At 45.8% G+C, this 22,987-nt stretch overlaps 4 protein-coding genes and 1 pseudogene across 4 annotated transcripts; 1 reads left to right on the plus strand and 4 right to left on the minus strand.

The window, feature by feature from the left end:
- Nucleotides 1–6,566: 6,566 nt before the first annotated feature.
- On the minus strand, nt 6,567–6,685 carry LOC124173396 (annotated as a pseudogene).
- A 6,724-nt stretch (nt 6,686–13,409) lies between these two features.
- LOC124173390 (histone H2B) lies at nt 13,410–13,868 on the minus strand. Its single transcript, XM_046552887.1, has one exon. The coding sequence runs from the start codon at nt 13,819–13,821 to the stop codon at nt 13,450–13,452; it is 372 nt and encodes a 123-aa protein (XP_046408843.1). The 5' UTR covers nt 13,822–13,868; the 3' UTR covers nt 13,410–13,449.
- Nucleotides 13,869–13,986: 118 nt separating this feature from the next.
- LOC124173387 (histone H2A) lies at nt 13,987–14,468 on the plus strand. The gene has a single exon (XM_046552885.1). It carries the CDS (start codon nt 14,041–14,043, stop codon nt 14,413–14,415), a length of 375 nt encoding a protein of 124 aa, XP_046408841.1. The 5' UTR covers nt 13,987–14,040; the 3' UTR covers nt 14,416–14,468.
- An 839-nt stretch (nt 14,469–15,307) lies between these two features.
- On the minus strand, nt 15,308–15,719 carry LOC124173392 (histone H4). The gene has a single exon (XM_046552889.1). The coding sequence runs from the start codon at nt 15,695–15,697 to the stop codon at nt 15,386–15,388; it is 312 nt and encodes a 103-aa protein (XP_046408845.1). The 5' UTR covers nt 15,698–15,719; the 3' UTR covers nt 15,308–15,385.
- A 1,410-nt stretch (nt 15,720–17,129) lies between these two features.
- Nucleotides 17,130–17,940, minus strand: LOC124173384 (late histone H1-like). The gene has a single exon (XM_046552882.1). The coding sequence runs from the start codon at nt 17,921–17,923 to the stop codon at nt 17,201–17,203; it is 723 nt and encodes a 240-aa protein (XP_046408838.1). The 5' UTR covers nt 17,924–17,940; the 3' UTR covers nt 17,130–17,200.
- Between the last annotated feature and the right edge of the window lie 5,047 nt (nt 17,941–22,987).

Here is a 22,987-nt window from a genome sequence, read left to right on the forward strand (position 1 = left end):
TGGAAGAGACGAGTGTGTTCATTAACATATACTCAAGGCAGAAGGCACGGAAATTTATTGCTACGGATTAAGTCGTTCCGTGCGTTTTAATACAGTGTAGAGAAATGTGGTTTGCCTACTCATAAGATATTAATTAATCGGTTCTCTCCCTTTACTGACTAAATGTACGGCTATACTCCGAAACTCTGCGAACTTTTCTCGTGTACTGCGAATATGTACAACTATGGGAGTTCGGTTTAAGGATAAGTCGTTGACACTGGCAGACAGTGACGATATCACTTATTGAGAAGAGGAAGGATATTTGACGTATGTAGGGTGCAATCGAGGAAGGAAAGTAGACCTGACTACTCACGAGGAATAATTAATTCGCATAAGGAAATTCTTCGATCGCTCGCGAAAGGATGTAATTTCCGCTTCACTCCGATGGCAAAGAGACTGGAGAACGATTGTCATTCACCGTGGCATGCAAAAATGTAGTAAGAACTTACGGTACGTTAGGGAAAATGTAAAATTGAATCGTGGGACAACTGCGGGCAGCAACTCGGGCACGAAACATTTTCAGAGTAGGAAGGAACGGTGACAAACAGTTAAATCGCTCACTGCATTCGTCGCGGAATCGATATGCTAATGAAATGGTCCGGTATTTACGGCTAATCAATGAATCACTTCTAATCACCTAACCTAAGGTATAACCGAGCCGAGTTCTTTCCCCGCTTATCCGTGTTATCGCGACGAGCACCTACGTCCGAGATGTTCTCTGCCTCGCGGCCCCCTGCCCTGCACCCGCGATGGCCGAGAATCGTCAGCCGCACGGAGTGTATTCCTGCCTGGAGTCGAAGCGGTCCGCTCCCTCCGAACGCCGAAATGAAATGCAAATCGCGGGCGGAGGAAAGACACCGCTTGACAGTCGTCACTTCACTGGCAGATGATCATTTACGAGGCGGTCGTGTTCCGATCATGTACGTTTAAACGATACTGTGTTTGATGAATGGATTATTTACATATATTCCGTGCTTCATATTCAGTGCTTCGCGTCGTTGGAATACAGTGCGGTGTTTCATTGTTGTAAATGGCAACATTTGTTTTTCCGCATTTCACGACAATTGACCGCGGATGAGTCGATAAATCATTCATCGTGGCTAGCGTTCGCATATTTGCGCCGAGTCGCAATCCGGGATAGAAATCCCACCGAGAGACGATATTTCAAATTCCGCTCTGGACGTCCACGGCGAGCGACTGCGAAAAGGCCTCCCGCGCCATCTGTCGGCGGATTCTGAATTACTACTCGATCAGCGGTAGCTGTCGTGAGAAGACGACGCGAATAATTATTATCAGTTATAATTAGTCCATGTTTATCAGCGGTTACTCACATAACGCCGGTTATGTAGTGTTCTTTGTGACGCACGGCAAACGCGAGGAAATGAGTGAAAGTGTCTGTGTCGATGGATGTATAGGAAAAGTGAGTGAAATGCACGAGAATCAATAGTGTGATGAAAACAGCGATTCTGATAGCCGTGCAGGTGAATACTGTGATCCACAACCAGCGAGCCGAGTAAGTACGCTATTACTTATTTAAACACTTTTCACGCTCGTATTCGTTGACTGTGTTGTTCCTTGCGTTTCTCTTTCGTGTGGAAAAGTAAACTGTGTAGTGATTAATTCACTGTTTGACGATGATGACGGTTGATTGATCCCAACGTGTAATTGTGTATCCTAAGAAAACCGAAATTATTCGTGGCGTCCTTAATTGTTACAAGTTGAGTGAATCGTGGCTTAATTTAAAACTGTTTGCCTTTTCTGTGCTAAGGCGTTGATGGTTATCCCTTGCACTTTGTATGTTAGGCACTGTGCACTGTTTGAAATGTTGACGAAAGAGTGGAAGGAAGAATATTTTTCGCTAATTTTTTCCTTAGCAACGGATTGCTGGTTTCACATTAGTGAATACGGAATAATTAAATGGAAGTGTTTAGCGTGTTATATCGTCGTCCTTAAATTTGCATGAGTGAAGTGATTTTAATTGGCAGATCTTGATTAGTAATACGTGTCAATGCTAAGTCTAGCAAGTGCAATGAAAGAACAATTAACGATGTTGACGATTACACGTCCCATTCCTACCGTCAGGCGTCGTTGGTTATTCTTAACGTTCCTTTCGTGGGAATGTAATTCCTTTTGTGCTATTTCATTTTTTCTTGGCAGCGGAATAACGTAAATAATTAGGGCAGGGATATTATAACGTAAATAATTTGGGCAGTTTTATGGTAAGCTGTGATAACTTAACATGTGATTTTAAAAGCGAACTGTTAGCATAACGGAGCCCAAGGAATGTTATCGGACGTAGTAGAGGAATTACTTTTCAAACGTCAAAGGCAAACTCACAAACATTTCCCAGATTGTACTGCCTCTTTCAGTAATTCCTGATTGCTACATCATTTCCTTCGCCATACGAATGTTAACAGTGACATCCGTACTTGATATATTGGTTTGAAATCGCTTGGAAATCGTCGAAAACCACGTAAGACTCTGCATCATGCGGTACGTTTTGGTGGATATTTTGAGGTACAAGAGTACTCTATATTCCAATTATGCAAATGTTCACCACATTGCGCTTGAATCTTGGCTTAATTTACGATATTATATGCGACTTTAAGGCGGGGATTTGGTCGTTCGATGTGCCATTGTTGTGGAGAACATTAATAGTTCACGACAATTGACAATCGATGGTTCATTAGGTATGGCAAGGATTCGCATATTGCCGCTGCGTTGCGAATAATTATCCCAATTGCTTTCCCACGCGCGATTCCTAATTCCCAACAGCGATGCGCGCAGTGGACTGCTGGAGGTTCCCCCCGCACCATCTAGCGGCCGAATCTGTATTACCACTCGATCGCTCTTGCTGCGGCAGCTGTAGTGAGAAGACGTCGCGAGTAACTAATATCAGTGATAATTGTATAATGTTTATCAGCTGTAACTGACATAACGCCGGTTCTGTAGTGTTCTTTGTGACGCTTGGCAATCGTGAGGAAAGGATTGAAAGTGTCTGTGTCGCTGGATGCATAGGAAAAGTTAGTGAAATGTACGGGAATGAAGTGTGTTGACAACAGCGATTGTGATCTACAGCCGAAGAGCCGAGTAAGTACGCTGTTACTTATTTTTCCACTTTTTACATTCATAATCGTTGTCTGTGTTATTCCTTGGCTTTCTCTTTTGTGTAGAAAAGTGAACTGTGATGTGATTAATACACTGTTTGACGATGATGACGGTTGATTGATCCCAGCGTTTAATTGTGCATCGTAAGAAAACATAAATAAGTCGTGGCGTCCTTAATTGTTTCAAGTTGAGTGAATCGTGGCATAATTTAAAAGTGTTTGCCTTTGAATGTGCTAAGACGTTGATGGTTTTCCCTTGCACTTTGTATCTTAGGCACTGTGCACTGTTTGAAATGTTGACGAAGGAGTTGAAGGAAGAACATTTTTCGCGAATTCCTTAGCAACGGATTGTTTGGTTTCACAAAATTTATTACGGAATATTTTAATGGAAGTGTTTACGGTGTTACATCGTGGTCGTATACTCTGTATGTGTGAAGTTATGTACATTGGCAGATCCGGATTAATAATAAGTGTAATGCTATGTATTTGGACTGCTGTTATGAAAGCAGTCAGCGATGTCGAATAGTGCACACCGCATTTCCACTGTCAGCCGGCGTTGATTATTGTTAACGTGCCTTTCGTCCGAATATAATTCCTTGTGTGATATTTCATAACTTCTTCGCAGTGGAACTACATAATTAATTAGGGCAACGATAACATTCCATGGTAATGCTGTGTTAAGTTGACATGTGACTTGAAAAGCGTAGTGTTAGCATCACGGAGGCCAAAAGAATTTTATCGGATATGGAAAAGGAATTAATTGTAAAACGTCAAATCACAAACGTTTCCTCAGACTCGTGAAATTGGAGACCAGCAAAACGCCATTGTCATATGATTGAATGGAAACCGTGAAATGTTGTAAGTAGCGGCACTCATACGCAAGTTTATTTGTGATTTTGCAAAATTATGTTCATCGTTGGTTATCGGAAATGTGGGAACGCATTGTGCAAAGCGTCGAAGACTATTTTAAGTCCTCGACACTCATTTTCGCACACCGCATGTGTTATGATTTTCGGGAAAAAATGTAAACTGTGCTCTTTCAATGCGTTACTGATTGTTACGAGGTAACCGTAGGGGCTCGAAATTTCAAAAGGTTTCGCCATGGGTGATAATTACTCGATGTCATTACATCAAACTTTATAATCGCTGGTCTTTCCCGGGGAAGGGAATGAGAAATGTGATTGTTGACGTGCTAATTATCCTTAGCAACCGGGTGTTTGCTGGTTTCATTGCTGTTGTTTTCAATTGTTTGAACAAGTACTGACGCTGAAGTTGTTGCACCGATTTGCGTGTGGGAAGTGTACCACTACTAATTGCTTGCATTGAGAAATTCTTATTGTTGCGAATTAAGTATCGATAGTAAGTATCGTTCGTTTGCGTTTCATTGTCTTTGATAGGCCGTCGAAATTGTGCTTCGTAGGACGTCGTGCGTTTGATGAGTAACTGTTACAATAAATCTGTAATGGAATTGATGTAATGAATCGTTCACGAAACAACTCCGCGATTAATATATTTCTCGAATGCATCTGCAAGCTTTTTTTTCGTTTAACCGATTGCAGGCGTGCCATTACAACGTAAACGAGACATAATGAAAGAAAGAAATTGCGTCCTTCATGTTCCGGGAGCACAATTTTATCCATCGCATGACACGCAAGTTCGGACGACAGCATTTTGTTTTGCTTTTCTCCAGGCTCGACACCCCCGATACCGGCTGCCTAGTCAGTGTGCGTGTCGAGACTTGCAGGAACTCAATTCGTATGGGAGTGGAAGTGGTCCGCTAGTTTTGAACGCGAAAATAAAATGCGATACGCCGAGCGACGCTCGGTGGTCGGCAGTTAATAGCATTGCCCGGATTTAATTTCCTTCAGTCAAAATTAACATTCACCAACGATGAGAAATGTGCAGGTTTACAATGATGTGTTCATAGATTGAATTTATAAGTGGTTTTACGTGCGAAACGGACGCAAGCTTTGCGTCTTCGGACGAAAAGGCTATGTGCCATTGCTGTCATTAATAGTAATTGTTCGAGACAGTCAAGATCCGAGGACTCGACAGCGTATGCATTGGCATTGTTGACCTCGGTCGTAAACAATAGCCCGGGTGCGCTCTCCCTCGGGGGATCGAACGTTCAAACTTGTGTTTGCACGCGCCCGGCGAGGCAGGCACCGGACTGCGGAGTGGCCTCCGTCGCACCATCTAGCGGCAGCGCGTGTTACTTTTTGAGCACTCACGATGCAATACTTGTCCCGGGATGCGGATGACGAGATTAATTATTACATTGTTGCAAGTTTGTCAGTGACACCTGACATTACGTCGTTTGTATCTTCCACCTTTTGACGCAACACACGTGTAAGAAAAGGAATGATGAATGATCAATAGCCGATCCGGTTAATGAAGGGAATCGCACGTAGCAGGGTTTTAATTATTACGCTATGAATTAATTTTCGTTTCCAGAAAATCTTAAAGGAGAATACTAATCGTTGAAAGCATTTCACAAATTGACCTTCGTCTTCTTTTTTTAAAGAATTTTTCTCGGCATTTTCTGGCAATGCATAGCTCGTGGTAGCTGAGTTAAAATATTTTTTTAAGTTTAATAGTTGCCAGTTTCCCGCAGTAGTTGGATGTGCTTTAGTGTCTCTCAATTCCGTTATTTCATGTACTCGATATTTGAAAATGTGTTTCTGAAAAATGTCTGTAGCAACGGTGTGCTTGTTACTGTAATGGCGATTTCTTTCAGCTCCCATCGCTTAGTGAATGTCGCCTGTTGTTGTGTCAACTGTTTCATGATCGAAATTATTTTGGGTATGCATTTAATTTTAAAAATGGATTCGCAGGAAATGGAGCATTATGGAATGCAGACAGGAAAAGCAGTTCTCTCAAGGAATAATTTCGAGAAGTATATTGTTCGGCGTTACATTACTTTATGTAAATTTTCCGGGCTTGACTGTTTTAAGCGCGGTTTCTCTACGAATGACAACGAATGTATCAACCTAGGAACAGAAATATATTATCCAAGAGTGGTGAATAAAAAAGTTATATCGATCGTTCGTGGAACAATATAATTTTCGCTGTAATCACCGACGTTTCCTTCATGAGATGTCATTTACTATACTTACGGAATTTACTCGAGCGAAATGATTTTTTTCAGTATGTACGATGTAAGTAACTTACGTGTAGAATACGGAAGGAATGGTATGGGCCTAAGAAATGGCATGGACTGCACAAAGGCAGCGTTCTGCGCGATAAGGAAAAGTGAAATGGGAAAACTGAAGTGGCGTGTTTCAATCGTTTCACTTGAAGGAAGTGGGAGTACTGCCATTTCACGTAAAAGAAAATGCAATGCACATCCTTCAACGCATGCATGTGGTGATTAACTTGTAATTAGTTCTCATAAGGATAGGGGAAAAAAATAAAAAGTGATACCAACAGCACCCGGTGTTCCCAGGCGGTCACCCATCCAAGTACTATCCGGGCCCGACGTTGCTTAACTTCGGTGATCGGACGAGAACCGGTGTATTCAACGTGGTATTTTTTTTTTTTTTTTAAATATTTTAATGTCAGAAACAAAAACAATACAAAATAGGACATAATACAAGTCACTTCAATGCCCTTAATAATTTTTTTACATACAAAAAGTAGAAAAAAAGAAAAATTTTGAATGTATAAAAAAAACTTTTCATACAGATTATGACCATTTTTTTTTAGCTCTCTTTTCTTCTATTATCTTGAAGTAGGAGGCCTGGGGATTCGAACGTCCGGTCTCACTCACTGCACTTCACTCTTCACTGGCCGGACGTCGATCCACCAGGCCACCGTCACTTTCATTCATTCACACTTAAAACACGTCCTATGAGCTTTTTATAAAGTCCAATATGGTCATATGAAACAAAAATTTTATTATTATTTTTTTTTTTACCGGAATTTCTTATTATCTTGTAACACTTACAGTTACAAATTTTTAAACAATTATACATTCCACAAAGTTTATAGTATACATTACACCATTCCTTGACAAATTAACACAATAAAATATTTTGGAGGCCTGGGGACTCGAACACCCGACCGACCATCTCCTCCGTTTGCCGGCCGGGCTTCTATCCACCAGGCCACCGCGGTCTCTTAACCAACCCCAAGAAATTTCTCACTACATACGTGGTAGGTCTTTATGATCCATTTTATTATTATTAAATGCATAATTCAGATTCAATATTACAATTTAGGTGAACATATAAAGCACTCAATGAACCAATGTTTACACAGGAAAGAGGTTTCCTTTTTTTTTTTCAGGGTCAAAATTAATTTCATACATTAGTAATACACTTTAAAAGAACAATATACATAATCTTTCTTTCCTAAAGTTAAACATTAAGCAGTACATTTTAGCCGGAGTAAAACTGAAGTAATAAGTTTTTAGCATCCTTGTTTAAAAATATAATTTCTTTTTCATTTACCTTTTTATTTACTTCCCCACTTCGATTTATTATATCATAAATGTATCTACCAATTATGAACACTATCACTTCATTTTTGTACGATGGGAACACTTTAAAGTTTAACGATAAAATATTCCAACTATCTGTATCTCCATCACCAAATAGATTTATATTTTTAAATGCCCTTTTAATTTTTTTCCATTCTTCCCTAACACTTAGACAATTTATGAACTTGTGCTTTAAATCTTCCACCATATTACACTGAGTACATTTACCCGATAACTCTTTCCCTATTTTAAACAATTTTTCTTTCGTGATTACTAAATCATTTACAACATTAAAAATCGCTATTTTATACTCCATTGGCATATTTACCTTTTTTAAATTTTCCCACGTTTTCTTATTTGGTCTTTGTTTTATGCTAATGTCCTGTCTGAGACTGATTAGGTATTTGTAAACCTTTTTTGTAACAATCAGCTCAGCCATTTCCATCTTTGGGATGATCGCTTTCAAATCTTTCACATAGATTTTGAAGATTTCCGTGGATTCCATCACGTTAAGCGATTTTTTTAACAGAGCTTTTTTATAGTCGTTCTCTCCATCTATGGTCTTTACGATGGCAGCGTAAAATAGGGCTTTCGCCTTGCTGGGGAAATCGATGAGGCCTATTCCCCCCTCACCCCATTTCTGAATGGCTCTTTGTTTAGTAATTTTAAAGATATATTCTTTCCATGTGAAGTAATTTATGTATTTTATGATGCTAGCGGCAATGTCGTTTGGGGGCGGTAATACGTGGCCAACATACCACATTTTGCTCAGAATTTTTAAATTTAGTAAAGCTACCCTTTGTAAAATATTTAATTTTCTATCGTTTAATCGAAAGCATTCTCCTACCATATAATTTTTAAGGGATTCCCAGTTTTTTCTTACTGTATTCCCAATATCCCTCTCCCAATGAATCCCTAAAATTTTAATTGTTGCATTTTCCTTCCAAAAGTTGGTACTGAAGGTACCTTCACTTCTTAAATTTAAAAAACTGGTTTTGTCCCTATTCACATTCATTCCACTCATCTTACAATATTTTTCCAAAACCTCACTTATTATACTATGATGCTGGGCTTCCCGTGCCAAAATGGTCACATCGTCAGCGTATGCTATTGCCGGCAGCATTCTATTATCAATGCGTATTCCCAGCCCCCTTTGCATCAGCATATCCAACAGGGGATTTAGCTGAATGCAGAACAGCAACATTGAGAGAGGACAACCTTGCCTCAGAGATTTTTGGACTGGAATCCAATTTGTATATACCGATGGTTTAATTTTAATTTTTACCTGGGAGTCATTATAAAGGGTTTTTATTAGGTTTATGATACTAGTCGGAAATTCCATTTTCCTCATAACCTCAAAGAGGAAATCCATGTTTACTCTGTCGAAGGCTTTTTCAAAATCTACCCCTATCAGCTGTAGATTCCCCTCTTCTAAAGTATCCTTTGATGTTATAATGTCCCTCATTATTCCCGTTGCGGTAATGATATTGTCACCTCCTGTTTTAACCGCAAATTGTAGTGGATGCATGAATTCTTCACTCTTTAACATTAATCTATTTTTTATAATTTTTGCCAAAACCTTGTAGTCCGTATTTAAAACGGTGATTGGGCGATAATCTTTTATATTTTTCGGGGATTTACATTTTGGAATCAAAATTACTTTCCCCTCTCTCTGGGACTTTGTTAAAACACCTTTCCTAATGTTATAGGTGAGGGCCTCAAATAAACTGTTTTCTATTAAAGTACTAAAGATTATGTAAAATTCCGACCCAAGGCCGTCAGTTCCTGCCGCTTTCCCTGCTTTTAATTCCAAAATTGCGCCCCTTAAATCCCCCAACGTAAAATCCCCTTCTATATTTTCGATTCCATCTTCAGAAAGTTTGTGCTCTAAGGTAAAGTCTTTCTTTTCAATTTTACTGCCCACCGAGAGCGTATTTTGGAAATAATTACACACAAAATCTTTTATCTCATTCTCATCTGTTAAGGTAATGTTGTCGTTTGGGCTATAAAGACTTTTTATTTCTGTTTCCATTCTTTCTTTATGTTCTCTCACGAAGTGAAACAAAGATTTATTTTCTCCCTCCATATAATCCTTACTGTTTTTAACAGTGCGAAAGTCCTGTCTTTCTTTCTCCAGGTATTCTATTTTCTTTTTTATTTTATATGCCATCTCTAGGTTATCCCTTAAGCTGAGACAGCCTCTCAGGGCTTTTTTATAAAAATTTAGCAAAGATTTAATATTCCTTATTTTCTTTATACCCTGTTGAGCGTAAAATTCCCTTGATTTTGTTTTTAAGATTTCCCATTTCAACCCCGGGTTTAGATGTTCAAATCTGCAATTCCACTCCCTCCATTTATTTCTAAAGATCTCTTGCAGATTTTTGTCCTGCAAAAGATTAATATTTACTTTTTTATCACGGCCCAGTTTCGTATGTGAAAGGTTGTTATTTATTGATACTTTTAAAATGACCAAGTTATGGTCACTGCATGTTACTGAGAGGCTTTCCTGTGTCTCCAGGCTAATATCCGAGTTTTTTTTGAGGTAGAATCTGTCTATTCTCGTGGCATATGTTCTTGTGATTAAAGTATAATCTATTTTTTCTGAAGCGTCTACTAGCTCATTTGTGTCTACTGCGTTTATAGTGTTGAGTAAACTTTTTAATTCTTTGTTCAACGGGTAAATTATTTTTTTATCATTATTATAACTATCTTTTGCCTCTGTTATCGCATTAAAATCTCCCCCCAAAATTGTCTTTTTCGTGAACCCATTTAAATAAAAAGGCAAGGTAGTTGAGAAAAACTCCTTCCTCTCTTTGTACAATCTACTGCCCGCCGGAGCATACACATTTATGATTTTTACAAATTTAAATTCCACTACTAGTATTCTACCGTCCGGGCTTAAACAAACATCAATAGGTTTCAAATTATTTTTAAATAAAAGCCCAGTTCCCCTGTTACCGTTAGAATTACATATAATTTTACAATTAGCAATACAACCACTCCAACAATCAGCAGGAATAACCTCCTGCAACAATAGGATATCAAAGTTGTTCACCAAGAAACAATTTATTACCTCCTGCACCTTATTCAATGCGGATATACCGCGTATGTTTAAGGACCCGACTTTTAATTTATTCATTAGGACTCTTTTGAGAGTCCCTAATAACTAAGCCCTTGACTATAGGAGCACTTCTCCTTTTCGTTTTCTGTTTATCCCAATAATCATCATCCTTATGATCCACTTTTGAGATCGTTTCTTCACGATTCTCAGCTGTTTTGGACTCGACACTCTCGTTCAACAGCTGATCGCCTCGGAGCTCTTTTTTCTCAGCGACCAACTCACAAACGCCACTCTCCTCATAAACAGGTTTTTCCCCCTCCGTTCCCTTCCCATCCCGCAGCTCGACGCACGTGGCGGCCAGAGCGCACTCCTCCTTCCCCTCACCCGGCTTCTCCCGCGGTCGACCAAGCGTGACGGCAGATGCACTTTCCTCCCCGCACACACTTCCCTTCCCCTCCGCCTTCTCACCACCAGGATTTCCCGTTATGTCGGCCGAGACACACTCTTTCCTCTCTCCCCCTCCGCCCCCTGCCATTCCAGTGACCCAGTCCATGTGGAAAATTCCAATGTCTGAGTCCCCCTCCTTCTCACTCGAGGACTCCTTACCCTCCCCCAAGCGGTTCTGAAAGCCAGGTACCTTATTTCGCGTCATGGAAAATTCCACGCTTTTCCCGTCAATTCTCATTTTTTTAGTGACATTTTGATCTTTGCTTATAATTTCTAAATCACCGTTCGTGCAAGAGGATGAGTCCGAAACACCACTAAGATTCCTCACTCTCCCTTCCCTCTTTCCCCTTTCCCCTCTTCTTGCCCCCTTTTTTTTCTCTTGAGACAAGTCCTTATTTATCAAGCCCTCACTCCCTGCACTTGTCTTTTTAATTGTACCCAGTGTTTTAATACCACTCCCTTCCCCTCCAAAATCAGCTTGTCTATAGCTAACTTCCATCTCCTCTTCCTCCTCTACTGTGATTGACTTAGCGGCATCACTATAGCCCCTTTTTAACACAGTATTTAAATTTGGACAATTAATACGTAAGTGTTCGGTGCTACCACATCTGGAGCAGGTTTGAATCTGCCCATCATAATATATCACCGCCCTTTCCCCAGACACATTAATATAACTTGGGATGTTTTTTTCTACAATCATTTTAACTGATCGGTTTCCATTCCATTTCTTGAATCTGTGCTCTCCCCCCCATCTTGACTCAGAATAATCCAAAATTTTTCCGTAGTCTCCCAAAACACCACATACCTGCTCTCGGGTGATCTCAAAGGGCAGCATGCATATCCTCACGTATGATGCCCTTCGCGTGGCCGGCTCTACTCTCACGAGTCCTCTTTTTCGATGTTTGGATGGGTAGGGCACAAGACCTTCCGCTTCCTGAAGTATCCTCTGCATCGCTTCCTCGGTTACCATCTTGAGGAACACCGACTTCTTAAATGGTCCAAACTGAATCCCGACGATCTCTTCGTCCTTCACGCCCAACTCTTCTTCAAGGAAAATCATGAGCTCATAGCTCGTTAAATCGTTAACCACTTCCGCAAGATTTATCTTGATTGTTGCTACTCTTTCTGTCGGCATACTGACAGACTTTCACGCCGTCGCGTTTCCGCGCACTAGCAAAAAAACAACTTTTAAAAGCGCAAAAACTGCGCCGCAAGATCGCAAAAACAAAACACGATCGCCTTTTCCCAGGCCAGCGGAGCCCGGCGATGCCTAAGCAAACGCCGGGCAGAGAGAAAACCGGTCTCGCTTCGGTGTGCGCTCGAGCGTGTCGACGGAGCTCGTCGCAGACACGTCCGTCCGGTATGGCCGTTGGCGAAGATATGTATGGCTTTTGAAGAATGTTATACTCATTCGGTGATTAGATTCGATAGTTCACTATCTGACTTTGTAACAATTTGGAGTTAAATGTCATACAGGAATGAAATTGAGCATCAACGGCGCATAAAAAATTTCCATTTCAAAAGTATCAGTTTCGGAAATGGATCTGTAAGAGTTAGTTTTCATAAATGTTGCGGAAAGGAAGACAGCTGAAGCGCGGACCTCCCGTGACAAAGTAGAGGCTTTCGAAGATGGATTACAATGGGCTGCCAACGTGGAATATGGAGTGAACTGAAAATGATGGAATAACGGACAAACGGTTTGACGTAAGAGAAACTGTCCCACCAGTTTTCTGAGTTACAAAGTGCCTTTTGTTGTCATAACAAGGAAATAACGTTAACGATCGTCTCGTGCGGCTGCAAGTAGACAAAATTTGAACGCACTGGACGGATTGTCATGCAACGAGGAACTGTGGAGACGTTACGGAGGACTTTACATATAGCGATAGTAGAAATTCATGTACGCGATAGAGGGAAAGGAAAAATATCTGCCATGAAGATAAGGAAAGAGAAAATAATGTTGAATAAATTATTAATTTGTGGGAACATTGTATCTGTAACGCTCGTGGAAAAACGGTTTTTGAACTTGAACATTTGAGAGAGCCCGGAGACACCGTCTAACTTCGCTTTGACAATGCGACGGCAACAATCACAGACTGTTGGAATGAAATAACTGATGCATGATCAACAATCTGTTGCTATGGCAACCAAGGATTAATCATAAAAATTAGGACCTTCTGAGCACTGAAAATGAGATATGGACTACCGTTGTGAATTTTAAAGTGGAACTTCGTTTTTGTCGTTGAAGTAAGCAATGGAAACATCACACTGAATGATGTAGGGCCCTAAAAAGGGCCGTTGGGGCGCTACCAAGTAATTTACTTGGAGCTGGTGTACTTGGTCACAGCCTTGGTGCCCTCAGACACGGCGTGCTTGGCCAGTTCACCGGGGAGCAGGAGCCTGACGGCGGTCTGCACCTCCCTGGAGGTGATGGTGGAGCGCTTGTTGTAATGAGCGAGACGGGAAGCCTCGGCGGCGATCCTCTCGAAGATGTCGTTGACGAAGGAGTTCATGATGTTCATGGCCTTGGAGGAGATACCGGTGTCAGGGTGGACCTGCTTCAACACCTTGTAGATGTAGATTGCGTAGCTCTCCTTCCTCCTGCGCTTCTTCTTCTTGTCTCCCTTGGAGATGTTCTTCTGGGCCTTGCCGGCCTTCTTGGCAGCCTTTCCGCTAGTCTTAGGTGGCATGTTGGTATCAACGTTGCGTAGCAGCGAGATGTACCGCCACGGCAACGGAGTCAGATTATATTCCGTAGAGTGGCGACTCGGCGATACGGGATTGGTCGATGAGGCTGAGCCGTCGGCCAGCGGCAGCCCAGAATATGTATAAACCACACGGGGAGTGTGCAGATCTCAACGATTCGTCGTGAGGTCTGCACCGTAACGCCGAAACCAGCTTGATTCATCATGTCCGGACGAGGAAAGGGAGGCAAAGTCAAGGGCAAGTCCAAGTCCCGTTCCAGCAGGGCCGGACTTCAGTTCCCCGTGGGACGTATTCACCGTCTTCTCCGCAAGGGCAACTACGCCGAGCGCGTCGGTGCCGGTGCCCCCGTGTACCTCGCCGCCGTCATGGAGTACCTGGCCGCCGAAGTCCTGGAATTGGCAGGCAACGCTGCCCGTGACAACAAGAAGACGAGGATCATTCCCCGTCATCTTCAGCTGGCCATCCGCAACGACGAGGAGTTGAACAAGCTCCTGTCTGGCGTCACCATCGCCCAGGGTGGTGTCTTGCCTAACATCCAGGCCGTGCTTCTGCCCAAGAAGACCGAGAAGAAGGCTTAAGCGTTCTCTTCTTACGAAGAGAATAAAAAAATGGTCCTTTTTAGGACCGCAAACCATCTAGGTCTGTCAGTCTTACGACTATGTCAAAGAATTTGGTACTCTTCCCAAAATATGCACATAAAAAGTCTAGAAATTACTTTCTGTTTCTCAGGTGGAGAGCTCGTGGATCGAGTTGTCGAGTGGTTATAAAATTTGAAAATTATATCATAATAGAACGATAGCAAGTGTGACGAAAGCATACCAACACCGAAGAAAAAGCTCTGTGGAAAAAACAGAGTAAGAGAAACTGTGATGATGAATGAATAGTAATTAAGGGATTAGTATTATGATGGGGGAAAAACATGTTGCAATACCATAGCTTCGCCTTGTAAAAGGAACATTTGAATGGATATCCAAAAAGTCCGAATGCTATGTAGCAGTTGGAAAATATGTTGGCAGCAGTGCGTTTCTAAGCAACAGATAGGCGATGTATAACAATGTGTCATAATCACCGCATTCGGTCGAAGAATTGTTTGAAAATCGACGAAGGCGTTTGGTCGTTGCTAAGTAACACTATCAATGGACGACATTGTTAACGGCTTGTGCCGCTGTAAAATGTAACAATAACTACCGGAAATAGAACACTTACTGACCATTATTGTTGAAGTCGGTAATATGGGTTGGATTAAGAAATAGAAACAAATTGATCGTCCCTCAGCAGTTTACTCAATCAACTTTCAATATGAATGAAAGTATTTGGTTTACTAGCATAATAGTAACTTGTCATGTGACAATTCCATCAATTTTTTTTTCTTTACTCAACCAGTACCTTAGTTCTCATGTATTATCGATGACATCACATTTCTGTGATTGCGACGAGTGTAAGCAATGGCAAATAATATCCTGCATGTTCTATGGTCCTGAAAAGGACCTTTGTTATTCGATGATGCTGCAGCTGCCAGATGTAATGGGCTGCTGCCGCGATGGAAATCTAACCACCGAATCCGTACAGGGTGCGTCCCTGGCGCTTGAGGGCGTACACGACGTCCATGGCGGTCACGGTCTTCCTCTTGGCGTGTTCGGTGTAGGTGACGGCGTCACGGATCACGTTCTCAAGGAACACCTTGAGGACACCGCGGGTCTCCTCGTAGATGAGTCCGGAGATACGCTTGACACCTCCGCGGCGGGCCAGACGGCGAATGGCCGGCTTGGTGATGCCCTGGATGTTGTCGCGAAGAACCTTGCGATGACGCTTGGCGCCTCCTTTCCCCAAGCCTTTTCCTCCCTTGCCTCGTCCGGTCATGTTGCTGCTGTCTCGGTGAGAGAATCGTGCTTGCTTGACTTTCGGCTTTCCATTTTATAACGTCTTTCGACGGTCTCGCACTCTCAGCCAATCACATTTCGGCACATGTAAGAGTCTACACACTCATGCCAATATATTGGGTCGAGAAATCGCCCAGGTTAGTTACTTTCCCGACAGGAAAATGGCACGTACCAAGCAGACAGCCCGTAAGTCGACCGGAGGCAAAGCCCCCAGGAAGCAGCTGGCCACCAAGGCCGCTCGCAAGAGCGCGCCGGCCACCGGTGGAGTGAAGAAGCCCCACAGGTATCGCCCAGGTACCGTGGCCCTCCGAGAGATCAGGAGATACCAGAAGAGCACCGAGCTTCTGATCCGCAAGCTGCCCTTCCAGCGCCTGGTCCGTGAGATCGCCCAGGACTTCAAGACCGACCTCCGCTTCCAGAGCTCCGCCGTCATGGCTTTGCAGGAGGCGTCCGAGGCCTACCTCGTGGGTCTTTTCGAGGACACCAACCTGTGCGCCATCCACGCCAAGCGCGTCACCATCATGCCAAAGGACATCCAGCTGGCACGCCGTATCCGCGGAGAGCGCGCTTAGATCGTCGTCGCTGTCGACTTCTTGTCGGCACAAAAACAAAAGTCCTTTTCAGGACTAGACGTCATACAGACGATTGTTTCCCATTGCTTTCATCGACGAGAATGAAATAATATTTCATAAAGAAAAGCTGAAAGAGAATGAAAAAATAATAAAGTTGTAATTAATGATAATTATAATTAACTAATGAAAAATAGTTTAAATGAATACTGGAAGGTATGAATATAACTTATGAAAAGATGTTTTTTTGCAGATGGAGTGCTTGGCATCCTGGCAGTTTCCTGACGGAAAATGTTATCTTTACAGAATGGCAATTAAAATTTCATAGGTAACGGAAATTACGAAGTTCTTTCAGAATAACAAAGTCAGGAGTACACTCAATCCTTTATCGAGTTACGACAATGTAGGCATCTCTCGAACTCAAAAAATGTCGTTGGGAGATGTTGCCATGCGCGACGATTGTTTTCCGCCAGCAGTATTGTCACGGAAAATACTAATGCAACAATGACATTCGCCAAGATTTCATTGTTTTCAACAATCGACCGTCTTGGTTGCAAATATGTGATACGCAAGTACTTCATTCTTTTGAGCAATCAGGCTTTCTGCTGCAGCAGACGTCTCTTTCGAAACTTAGTTTCATAGGTAAATTTTTACTGCCAAAAAATTATCAGACAACCTTCAATGGAAGGTGCATTAATTTGACGTAAAATTAGCGGATTTGTAGAAGGAATATTGTCCATCTACTCATTTCCTTCAATGGGTAAGGTTTGAAACTTTATTGGGTAAGGTGAAGGAGTTTGGAATTTTGTTTTAAGCATGGAAAATAGTCATCTGTATGACTTGATGGCCCTTAAGAGGGCCTAAATTGAACTTCGCGTACATCGAAGTTCGGTGAACCTGCGAGGTTCGGTCGCTCACTTCTTCTTGGGGGCGGCGGCGGCCTTCTTTGCTGCCGCGGGCTTGGGCTTGGTGGGCGTCTTCTTGGGCTTGGGCGCCTTGGGCTTGGTGGGCGCCTTCTTCGCCTTCGATGGGGACTTTGCTGCCTTCGCCGCTGGCTTGGCTGCTGCGGGCTTCTTCTTGGGCTTGTCTGCTTTCTTTGCCTTCTTCGCGGGAGGCGCGGACTTGGAGCGCTCCTTGGGCGCGGACCGCTTGGTGGCAGCCTTCTCCTTCTTCGCGGGCTTGGGCTTCTTGGCCGCGGCGGTCTTCTTGGCTGCGGTCTTCTTCGCCTTGGCTGCAGCGGGTGCAGCCTTGTCCTTCAGCGTGGTGGAGCTCAGCTTGAAGGACCCCGACGCTCCCTTGCCCTTGGTCTGTACGAGTGTGCCGGAGGTGACGGCGGACTTGAGGTACTTCTTGATGAAGGGGGAGAGCTTCTCGGCGTCGACCTTGTAGGAGGCGGCGATGTACTTCTTGATGGCCTGGAGGGAGGAGCCGCCGCGTTCCTTGAGGCTCTTGACGGCGTTGTTGACCATCTCGGAGGTCGGTGGATGGGAGGGCTTTGCGCGGGCCTTCTTGGAGGCGGCGCCCTTGCTGGCCTTCTTGGATGCTGCGGAGGCGGCGGGCAGGGGCTTGACGGCTGCGGTGCCGGACGGCTGGGCCGCCGGGGGCGCTGCTGCGGCTGCTGCGGTAGCGTCTGCCATGGTCTCGGACGAGAGGTATGAAAATTGACGACGCTCTGGAAATTAATCAGCGCAATCATTTTGCGCCGTCAGCGACTACTCAGCTCACTGCGGGCTCTTCAGTCGCGGGATGCTGCATTCTAAAATAAAAAATTTTTTCGAAAAAACACCGGAGTGCCGTTTCCGCTATCGTACCATTTCGGAGACGGCACTTCGGAGGCGGAAATTTTTGATTTTCGCAAAATTACCGCCGCTCTTGCGCTGGTGGTAGGTCTTCTTCTTGTCCCGTGCTCGCGCGCGGGCGCCGGTATTTGTCCCATGGCATGACGTGAAATGCGGCAATGTGCCGTATTTCGCCATGAGACGAATGTTGCAGTCGGGAGTAGAAATCCTGCGCGCGAGCGCGGAAGACTTCTTCGAGCGGCGGCGTTTTCGCGATGATGTGGAGTGCATCGTTGGTCGTGGTCCAGCCGAGGCGAAGCGCAGAGCGGAGGCACTTCCTGTCGGCAACTTGTAGTGAATGAAGAGCGCCCTTGGTGGCAAGGCCGCTCCACGCTGGGGAAGCATAGTCGATGATCGGGCGTAGAATCATTTTGTGGAGCAGCAGTCGGCGATGAGTCGGCAGGCTGACGTTTCCGAGCATTGATGAAAGTTGTCTCCTGCGGGCTAACATGACGGCGGCCTTGCGTCGCGAGTGTGGCTTCATGGAGAGGCGTCTGTCAAGACAAACGCCAAGGTAATCAGCAGTGTCTTTCCACGGCACTTCAGTCACGCCGACGAGGAGTTCGCCGGGCTCCTTCAGTGCGCGTGAAAAGACGATGGCTTGCGTTTTCGATGAGTTTACTGCCAGTCGCCAGCACTCGTACCACTCGACTAGATCGTCTGTTGCTCGTTGAAGATATTCCACCGCCTTGAATTGTTTGGACGATCTAGCGAGTAGTGCCGCGTCATCTGCATACAATGCCGCCGTCACGTTTGGCCCGAAATTGCTCGGAAAGTCCGCCGTGTAGATATTGAAGAGCAGCGGCGAAAGAACAGATCCCTGCGGGACGCCTGCTCTAATTCGCCGCTGCGCCGATGATGCCGTGCTCCATGCCACGTAGAATTCTCTCTCCCGGAGCCATGATGCGATGATCTTGAGGCACCATTTCGGATAACCGAAACAATGCAGCTTCCAAAGGAGACCCTCGTGCCACACCTTGTCGAACGCCTTGCTGATGTCGAAAAAGGCTCCTGCCGTATGACGGTTGGTGTTATATCCTTCGACGATGAAATTCAGCAGGCGAGCGACTTGGTGGGTCGTAGAATGCTCGCTCCGGAAGCCGAATTGATGGTCCGGGAGGATGTCTAATTCTTCTGTGACGCGGCGCAGATGGTGAATGATGAGTTTCTCGAACAGCTTTCCCAGCGTGTTTAATAGAGATATCGGCCGGTGATTTTCAACGCGGTTAGGCGCTTTCCCCGGCTTTGGAATGCAAATCACTCGTGCATTTTTCCATTGAGTGGGAAAATGCCCGAGTGACATGCAAGCGTTGAAAATGCAGAGGAGAACGAATGCCATGGAGCGCGGCATCATTCTAAGTGCTGCTCCGGGGATGCCGTCCGGTCCAGGCGCCTTCTTGGGGTTGATTTTCTTCACCGCTTGCCGTAGATCGCCGGCCGACAGTGCAGGGGCTTTTTCTCCTTTGTGGCGGATATGCCGCCGCGAGGCTGCAGGTGGCTGCTTGCAGCTGGTGTTTTCCTCCTCGCGTGCAAGCCGTGTTGTTGTGATGCCGGTGTCCTCCTCTGGGCGTGGGAATGCCTCAAGCGGTGCTCGTGAGAACTCGTTCGCCGTAGGCGGCGAATTCTCAAAGGCCGAGTTGCGTCGGTGGCACGTGCGCGGCGGCTCCTTTGATGTCCCTTTGTCGGCTGTGCTCGCCGCTCGGTCGGTCGGGCCGCAAGGGGCGGGGGGAGTGCTGACGTCAGCGCGCTCGGCCAGCTGCAGCTGCGTTGTCCTCTCGGCCGGGCAGCGGTCGGCTTCCTCTGTGTTGTCGTCCTCTGATGTTTCTTCTCTGTTGGGCTCTCTCCACCGCTCCCTTTGATGTGCCGGCAAAGGCACGGGCCGCTCCAAGGGGCAAGGCGCACCGGCCTTTGGTGGAATTGGAGTGAAAATATTCTCCAGGTATTCTGCCATCGCGTCAGCTTTCGATTGATTAGAGAAAACCGTGCCGAATTCCGTCTTTAGCGGCGCTTCTTCTGATGTCGGCTGCCGCAACGCTCTTGCCATCCGCCAAAGCGAGCCGTCTTGCAGGTTTAGAGATGCGATCTTTGCATCCCATGTTGTGGATCTATGCTCGCGAATGGCGTCTCGCACTTGATGCCGCATCGCATTCGCTCTGGCTTTGTCCTCCGCGCGGCGCGTGCGTTGAAATTTTCGCCGCAGATGATTTTTAGTACGGATGAGGCAAAGAATGTGTTGCGGCAGCACGAGATGGTTCCATCGGCGGACGGTTTTGATCGGCACGGCTTTCTCTAATGCTGCGTTGATGATGTCCGTCAGCTGGGCGACATGAGAATCTATGGCATCCGGTGAATCAAGCGGGATGGTTGGCAGGTGGTGTTGAATGCCAGCCGCGACTTCCTCTCGAAAAATCTCCCAGTCGGCGCTGCGAAAATCTTTGATCGTTTTCTCTGGCAATGCAACTGGACGGCGATTGAGATGTAATATCACGGGTAGATGATCGCTGTCCAGCGCATGAATTGATTTTGCGCATAACGCCGACGGGAGATTGTGAATCGCGATGTCGAGCACGTCGCCAGATCCGTCATTGTTGAAGTGGGTTGCTGTGCGCGGCCCGCTGACGGCGAAACCGCGGTCCATGGTCCATCGGTGCAGTTGCAGGCCTTTCGGGTTGTCCACCGTGGAGTACCAGGAGCGATGTTTGGCATTAAAATCGCCAGCGGCGATTGTGGCGGCGTTGTTGTGGAAGAGAGCGTCTAAATCGTTCGCTCGCAATTTAGATTGCGGCGGACAATAGGCGCTAATTAGTCTCAGCGGGCCGTCGGCTAACTCCACGGTGATGGCAGTGGCTTCTAATGATGCTGGTGGATTACTGAAATGACAGATTTGTGCTTTGATGTGTTCCGCGACAATGATCGCGGTGCCTCCCCCCTTTTTATCGCCACCGCGATCATTGCGGAACACTTTGTAGTTAGGAACAGTCCATCTGAAGTGAGGTTTGAGGTGCGTTTCTTGAATAAGGGCTGCGTCGCATTTCTGCCGGGCCAGAAATGCGAGCAGCTCCGGCGTCTTCCTCTGAATGCCGCCCCCAGCATTCCAGGAAGCAATGACGAATGCATTTCTCAATGGCGGTTTAAGGGCCATTGCGAAGTGCATTCATAACTGCAGGAAGTTGCTCAAGCGTTGCCGCGAAGAGCGCAATATTGGCCTGCAGCTGAGCAGTGATGCTGGCCAATGTCTGGAAGAATTGCGTGAGCGGCTGCTCCGCGAGTGTGGGTGCAGGTTCCGTCGCGGCGCGGGCTGCGGCGGCGTCCTTCTTTCTGGTATGACGCTTCGGAATGCGGATGGATTCCGCAGTCTCTGGCGGTGGAGCGGGTGCGGGTTCCTGCAGCGGTGGGAAGCCCACATCCAAGCGGCGCCTGGGTGCGGTACGCGGCTGCGGTGGTGGACGAGAGCAATTGCCTGACTTCCAGGCGTTTTGCACTCCTAAGAATTGCATGTTGGAGGCGGGGAATGTGGGTGCTGGAGCGCGTGGTCTGGTGGGTGCGGGTGGTGCGGCATCAGCGTCGGCGTCGGAAGACTCCGAGTATGAGTCCGCGTCACTGCTGCTGGATGCGGCGCCACGAAGAGCGGCTCTTTTGCGCTGTTTTCTTCGCTTCCTTCTCTCTCGTTCACGCTCTCGTTCACGTTCCTTTCGTTCCGCGAATGATTCACGAGCGTTCGCCTTCTGCTGCTTCCGCTGCATGAAGACTGGGCAGTCTTTCGAAAAGGCAGGATGTTTTCCTTTGCAGTTGGGGCAGCAAGGTTGTCCGTCTTGCGGGCAGTCACGAAGAGCGTGTGGGCCGGAGCAGCGCACGCATTTCGCGGCCGCCGTGCAGCGATCTGATCCGTGACCGAACCGTGCACAGCGGTAACAGATCTGTGGATCCTTATGAATGTATCTCGTGATGTGGCAGTCTTGGTGTCCAATTTCCTTGATTTTGAGGATGCGGTCCGTAGGCCAAGCATCCGAGGGAATGAGAGAGACGATAAAAACCGGCTGGGGGCGGTTTTCACGTCTGATTTGACGAATGCGGCGCGCTTGAATCCCCATGTCGACCATGTCCTCAAGGATGTCGTTCGCGTTCTGGTGAGCTGGAAAGCCCCGGATCGTGAACGAAATGAGTCGTTCGTCGGTGGAGGCCCAGGTGGCCATTTGAGCTTTGTTTTCTGTGAGCGCTTTATGCAGCGTTGCGTAGTCGTTTTGATTATTGAGCAGAACTTTAGCATCCTGACCAACGTATTGGATTCGGAAGTCTTTGCCCTTGATCGTGGCACGCACAAAGTTGCGGAATAACGTGGTGTCGTCTACGTCATACACAATCAGAGCGGGAAGTCTTCTTTTGGATGTCTGATTCGCGGATGTTGATCGCGCGGGTCCAGCGGATGCTGGGGCTGCGGCGGATGCCGGATTGATAGCGTCGGCAACGGCTGGGTTATTTCCGGAAACATCTTCAGGCGGGGTAATCTCCATTTGAGTAGGAGAAGACCTGCCGGAAGAAGCTTGCGCTGGCTTGGTATTTTTTGAATTTTTCCCTGATTTTCTTATGTCGGTTCCTTCATTTTCGTCCTCGGAGAGGATCGCGAACCTATTCTGCGTTAAAAAAGGCTCTGCGGATGCCTTGATTCTTTTGATCGCGGCCTCGTCAGCCGTTTTGAAAGGACGCCGCTTGAGCGTGCCGTTTTCGGAAAAGATAGTGCCGATCACAACTGCTTTGTGCGGCCGCACGGGAATAAACCCCGCTTCCTCCATGGATGGGGAAGGAGTGGGAGCATTGGTATTTTGGTCATGGTTTGAACTTGCCTCTTGCGAGGCGGTTTGGGAA

The sequence above is a fragment of the Ischnura elegans genome, unplaced genomic scaffold, assembly GCF_921293095.1.
Source record: "Ischnura elegans unplaced genomic scaffold, ioIscEleg1.1, whole genome shotgun sequence".
Classification (NCBI taxonomy): Eukaryota; Metazoa; Arthropoda; class Insecta; order Odonata; family Coenagrionidae; genus Ischnura; species Ischnura elegans.